Here is a 6,988-nt window from a genome sequence, read left to right as displayed (position 1 = left end):
GCTTTTTCCAGGTATTCTGGTTTCTTCACACATTCCATAACACGCAACACAGGAAAGGCTCCGGCACCCCCCGTGACTAGTGAGGATAAAGCAGTTCAGAAAATGAATGATTGTAGAAACTATTCCTTTAGCATGTGAAACCTTATAGTAAAATCTCTTTTTTTAAGAAAAAACATAACTTTCTTTTAACAAGATTATGATCTTAGTTGATTAAATGAAAATGTACATCTTTTTTATAATAATTTTAAAATAGATAATGTCACCTCTAAATTATTCTTTTATATTTGTGTTTTATCAATTTATTCATGCATTCATGATCCTACTGGTTAATTTCCAAGGGCCCTTTGAGGACTAAAAATTGAAGGGGGTTACAGGGGGGACAAGGGGGGGACAGATCCCTCACCCTTTTTGCAGTGTAAGCACGCCCCCTCACGGACAGAAAGACATCACGTCCCAAAAGATATTTCATTTTATGAATTTGGCTTCTATTCAAGAGGAACCTGCAGTGAGTTTCATTACTAAATCCAATCATCGGCCCATAGAAAACGGTTAAATATATTGAGTCCGCCCAGGACAGCTTTATGTGTGTTTGATTAAACATCAGAGTAATGTTTGTTTTTCTAATTTTAGCTGGCTCTTAAATCCTCAACAGCAAAATGAAGCTTTTCTAAGTTTAATAAGCTCTTTATTTATTGGAGTTATGTAGCCTCCTGGCAGGCTCACAGATATTTGACACATGTATGTGAATCTGAAATTAAAATGATTTAGCAGAGTGGCTACCATTGACGTATATAGACGTCGAAAAATTTGATTGGGAAGGTTCGAAAGGATCATTGTTTGTTGTCACCTGCAGAGTTAAATTGGATTGGAAGTCTATTGTCGTCAATGAAAGTGAAATATGATCATCAAGTTTAAATTGATTTATTTGATGGTTATCACTGTCAATGGCAAAGAATGAGCTAAAAATAATTAATCATAAAATAAATGTATAGAATACTATATAAATACATAGAATGCTTGTTCTGTTTGAGAATATTTGGCTGTATTACATGATATTAAACATGATTTCTAGACTAGGTATATAAAATATGTTTAGAAAAATAGGTAGGTAGGTATACAGTTTTTCAAAAAGGAAAATAATATTAAAAATTATTTGTCTGATTGTGACTAAATGTGACTTTACGATCATATATATGTGTATATATAGTAAAGTGTGCATGAGCTCCAAAATTACAGTGAAAGTACCTTCTCCGTAAAGTGTACTGTGCCTTTAAATGCACAATGCCGTACAACCAGGTGTCGTACTTGAGTTTTTGCGACATTGGCCAATGATTTCCGGTAACCTCGTTTTAGCAGGAGGAAATGTGAGCATCTCGCTATAGGAAAAAAACACATGACAACAAAATTCAACAAGGTGACATCGTGACTCTTTTTTAGTTACCGTGATGTACTTTAGGGTGGAAAAAGACGCCAGTAGAGTGGCGTATTTCATGTAAGTATCCTTGGATGATGAATTGCACGATGGAAACAATGACAGGACTGCTAAGCACAAACAAACTGTAGTTTATTATTCATTATTTCGGGTTAAGATGAGCCCATTTGGATTGGTACGTCATGTTAATTTGATTTGGAACAAGGTTTTAAGTCGTTATATGGATAAATGTAAGGACAACACATATATGTAAAATTATAGCCGAAGGCTAATTTCCACCTAGTCCCCTTGTGCAGGTTAATGTTAAAAAACGCAAGATAAAATCAATAAGGCAATAATGGCTGCCATTGACAGTGATAGACGTCCAGTCCATTTAAAACGCAACTGCTAATTTACTGCCATCCCTCCGCTTCAAATGGATTGGATGTCTAATAAATTGATAAATTGATTTAAATTCACAGCAGGAGAATGGAAAAAAGACATATACATTTGGTCCTGGTCACTTTTGTAAATATTCCACTTTCCAGGTTGGCTATACATGCTATGCTTGCAAATGGAGGCTTTACTGGGTCTTGCCTGGAAAGCCTTGTAGTATATTTGTTCACACGTCTTAAAATCCCCAAAACTGGCAATAATATGATAAACTTGCTCTTTCAGACGCTGTGGATTCAACCGGGAATCGATCAACGCCCGCGGAAAACGGCGGTAGCCACCACGACAGGAAAGACGCCATCTGACCGGGGGGCTCCCGTAGCCCACCCATGCCTGTGATCCCCATCCCTCGGCGAGTGCGCAGCTTTCACGGCCCCCACACCACCTGCATGCACTCGGCGTGCGGCGCGGCGCACGCCACCAAGCTGGTGCGCAGCAAGTACAACAACTTTGAGCTTTACGTACGCTCGCGTTGCATCTACAGCTTTCTGCGCTTCCTGCTCTACTTTGGCTGTAGCTTGCTCACCTCCCTCCTGTGGGTGGCGCTTTCTGCGCTATTCTTCGCGCAGTACGTCAGCGTTCGCGCGCTCCTGCGTCTACAGTACAAGCTGTCCGTTATCCTCTTTCTGCTCGGCCACAGGCGCCTGGACTTCGGCGCGGTCAACGATTTGATCATATACAGCATGCAGATCACCATGTTCATGGTGGGCGGTCTCGGCTGGTGCTTCATGGTCTTTGTGGACATGTAGGAGGAAAGAGGGTGAGGCGGAGGACCTCGTTGTAGGTATGTGTATATTTTTGGGTCTCCAAGCAATTTATTATTTGGCTCGTTTTTGATTTTTTTTTTAACCAACAAATTGTTTCAAAGTACACAAATGCGTCGGAGAAACCCCTGCAGTTTTTGTATGAAGAATGACTTCAAGTGGCAAGCTGTTTTGAAAATAATTTTAAAGTTTTTAATGTTTTCATTTCACAAAAAAGAGCATACACACAAAATATACAGTTTACTGCCTTTTATTTTGGCAAATTTTAGCAGTTTGAACAGTGCACACATGATGGAATAGGAGAGAATGTGAAATCATCATAATTGTGCTCATGAATTAATCAATATTTTCTTCATGAAGCTAATAGTTTATCATTAGTCATTAATTAAGATTTCCAGTGATACCTTATAACAATGGGTGAGGAAATAAGTCATTTCGAGGCCTTTTGTCGCACAATGATAATGACAAAATGGGTTACAAATTTAGATCTGGAGACCCATTGGACTTCTTTTATACATGCTGATGAAAACTAACTGTACTTCCCCGTGTATTACTTTTTATAGAATGTTGATCATGCATTTTGAAGTAGAATTGTTTCATGCAGATTATACTTTTACCCCCAAAATCTTTTGTCACTTACTCATTGGTGACATTTTTATATTTACTGTTCAGCATCTCAAAATTTGGGAATATTGAATGTTGAGTGTACAAGTAGAAATTCTGTTACTTTAATGTTTTGTGAGTTATAAATGTTTTGGGATTTTTTTTGGGTGGGGGATTTTTACAATTGCATTGTAGAACATATTGAATTCTCTCAAGGGACCCACAAACACCCATTAGGGGGGGAAAAGAAAAAAAATAGAAAGTTAATTGTGCATAAAAATTGACTACTTACTGGAATAAACTCCAAAGTGTCCGACATTTGTGTTTTTCACTCTGCTCTTATTACATAAAATTATCATAACAAACATGTTTTATTAACAGTGCCCATCAAATTTAACAAGAAAGCTACATTACTAGGTGCAAATTAATTTAAACGTGTGAGAATGAATCCAAATAATATTGCTGCAGTACTGTCAAGCAACTCTTGGAGACAGTCTAAGCCTGCTTCAAAGAGTAGATTTACGTCAAATTGACCGTTTTCTGCTTAATTCCAAATTTTTGTCCATCCATGAGACTGATTGGCTGCCACTGACGGTTATGGACGTCCAATCTATTTGAAGTGGGGGGCAGTGAATGCACAAACTATTTGTGACAGACTTATTTCAATTCTCGGCAACAAAAATGAAAAATGGCACATGATCGGACATCTATCACCGTCAATGGCAGCATGTGTGTTGAACAATTCCAATTTACGAATAAAAGAATGAAAAATGAATTTTGTAGACTTTCATATGTACTTCTGGTCTTGTTGAAAACATGTGCTTTACATGTTTTATTGTGCTAACTCACATGTCTCACATGCTTTGAAAGCCAAAGGCTCTTTTGTTGCGGTTGAACGCATAAAGCAACTGATTGATGTGTTTGTCACCATGTGACGCCACATGAGCAATTGGCCAAAGGCGTAGTGTTAGGTTCAGGGTGCAATTTTAGATTGTTTTGTCTTTAAATTGATTGTATACTGTGCGATAGATGAGTTTACATTGAGAACTGTTGTTAATACAGCTTCTTTTTAAAAAAAAAATGTTAAAACAGCTAAGTGGGTGCCTTGAACTGTGAAAAAAATGACTCGGTGTTGATACATATGGAATCAAATATCATATCTGGAAACTTCATTTCAATATCGACACATCAATACTTTTTGATACTTTTCCATGGATTAAAGATAACCCTTCATTTACCTTTACTTTCCCACCAGTGTCTTTTTTATGCTAAGTTTTAAAGCAGTGTTGCAATTGGTTTGCACCAGCACTTTTTGTTTAATACTGCATCATTTATTCTATTGTTTTTGAAACACATTTACAATAAAAACTTTATTGTATATGTCCACGTAATGAAAACAAGGGGATTTTCCATAACTGAATTAAGATATCCCTCCATGTTTACACTCAGCAATGTTTTAAAAAAATAGTTTTAAGTCAAAATATCTTTTGATAGATGTGTAAGTATAAATGTTTTTTGTCTTTTTGTGCCCTGCAATTGACTGGCAACCAATTTGTGGTGTCCACCTCCTGTCTACTCCCCATAGTTGGCTGGGATAGGCTCCAGCACCCCCATGACCCTTGTGAGGATAAGCAGAATGGAAAATGGGTGAAGTCATTTTTTTTTATTTACACCCTAAGCTATAATAAATGTAAATATGTAATATCTAAGGTCTCCATGCTATCCAATGTTACCAGACTCACTTCCATTAATTCATTAGATGTTCTATTTGTAAATGTATCTCATTTCTCAATAAATGTAACTTTGCTGAAAGGCTCCATTGTCTTACTCTTGAACAAGAAAAGCTCATGGTGGCCTGTGACATTTGCTCCGTTGTATACAGTACATGTAACATTCTATTTCTTTATTTTGTATCTAACAAATGTTCTACCGGCGGATGGAAAAAAGCCGACGGGTCCATGAATGGCTTCTCTGTGCAACTGTGTTATAAAAGATGCGCCAACTGTGTTATAAAAGATGCGCCAACTGGATACACGCTCACGGGTGAACTGTTCCATCCATCGCTTTTGGCATGTCACCGTTATGCCTCTGATGCAAAAATTTGCCGTGAAGGTGGTATGAAAGAGGCCACAGGGACACACACACACACACACACAAACACTTCATGGCCATCGATGTTCTTGCCAAGTATAACAATGGTCACGGCTGTGTCCCAATCTTATATAGCCCCCCTCCCAGTCGGCTTATAGTGGGGGTGTTGGCATTTTTAGACTGTGCGGCCATAAAAGACCTTATTTTGATACGTGACCTCAAATGAAACCTGTACTGTGGGAAAAGTGGCAGGAGCCATTAGCTGACCTGAATCCCTCAGTTTGAGTGGGAAATTAAGCTCGTCAGGTGTGTGTAGAAATGATGTCGGTGGAATGGAATGCAACTTGTAAAAAGTAGGCGTTTTGCTGATTTTACTGTAAAAAAGCGAAATCTTGAATGATTTTATCTTCAACCTACACAAGGGACTAAAGATGGAAATTAGCCATCGGCTACAATCTTACATATTTACATATATATGTTCCTTAACATGAATATAAAGATGTTCATTAATATGTGCTGTCCTTTATTAAATAAATCAAACTATTATGAATAACGAATGAGATAAAAATTTAATGAGGAAAGAACAAATATATAATTGAAACAAGATAAGAAAAGCGGTCGGAGAAAGAGGAGGAAGATCTGGAAATAAATACGTCATCAATGTTACAATGACTGAGATGACAGTTATTTCATTTTTTATGTTGAAAATGGCACCCAAGAAATAACCTTTTGGTCATTTTTTATATAAATATTAGGCGTGGGACTAGGTGAAAAAAATAATTAGTTATAGACTTTGTAATTAATCGCAATTTAATCATACAATCCTATTTTTCCTGACTTATATATCTATATATATAGATATATAATTTAAATAGAGCTTAATGAGGACTCAATCAAATACACAGGTGAATATTAATAACTCATTGGCTGCCATTGATGGTGATAGACATCTAATCCAATTTGACTTCCCAGTCACAAATGTATTGGCACGTCAATGGCAGTGAATGAGTTAATAGTGAACAAACGCATTTAATCCAATTTACTATTAAATAAAGTTGCGGGGAAGTAAAATATCCAAGGACAAATTTGTTTGCCAAATTTAGTTAGTGCTTGAATGGTGTATTCTGTTATATTGGCATTAAGCTAAGGAGAAAATTTGGAAAAACAAATATTTATTTTGTATTTTAAGTATGTGTGATTTTCCTTATTATGTATTTGTGTGCAATGTTGCAATTTACCTCAACTGGTGTGTAATATACATATTGAGTCTGCAGTTATTTTGGAAATAACTAGATAAATACTAAATATATAACATGAGCTTGACTGCATGTTTAGATGTTACAAAATGGTGTAGCAGCATTTTTTTAAATAACTTTTTTTCCTTTGAAATGAATTACATATAACGCGTTGAAGTAACAAGTGAAATCTGTCTTCTTTTACTGTGAAAGTCATGTTTTATTCAAACAGAATTTAACAAGTTACTTTTTCTATAGAAAGGCCATTGAACAGTAGTACATTTTGTTCATTTTCACATACATTTTTACATCCTTGTGAACAATGGCCCCCACTTCTGAAATGATGGCTACACCCCTGTCAGGTGGTCATTGGCTAATCATGTTTCCAATAATGAGCTTTGTGCGGTCTGTACTCGCTGTACAGTGTACAT

General features: G+C 36.6%; 1 protein-coding gene across 1 annotated transcript; it reads left to right on the top strand.

Moving 5' to 3' along the window:
• The first annotated feature begins 1,321 nt into the window (after positions 1–1,321).
• tmem250 (transmembrane protein 250) lies at positions 1,322–3,896 on the top strand. Its single transcript, XM_077622829.1, has 2 exons — positions 1,322–1,492; positions 2,090–3,896. The coding sequence occupies exon 2, from the start codon at positions 2,194–2,196 to the stop codon at positions 2,611–2,613; it is 420 nt and encodes a 139-aa protein (XP_077478955.1). The 5' UTR covers positions 1,322–1,492; positions 2,090–2,193; the 3' UTR covers positions 2,614–3,896.
• The last annotated feature ends 3,092 nt before the right edge of the window (positions 3,897–6,988 follow it).

Source organism: Stigmatopora argus, chromosome 16 (genome assembly GCF_051989625.1).
Source record: "Stigmatopora argus isolate UIUO_Sarg chromosome 16, RoL_Sarg_1.0, whole genome shotgun sequence".
NCBI classification, from domain to species: domain Eukaryota; kingdom Metazoa; phylum Chordata; class Actinopteri; order Syngnathiformes; family Syngnathidae; genus Stigmatopora; species Stigmatopora argus.
The sequence above is the reverse complement of the archived record's forward strand: the minus strand, read 5'-3'. Positions and strand labels throughout refer to the sequence as shown.

Excerpts from the sequence above, each read along its gene's own strand:
- tmem250 (XM_077622829.1), top strand. The coding sequence starts at position 2,194 with ATGCCTGTGATCCCCATCCCTCGGCGAGTGCGCAGCTTTCACGGCCCC.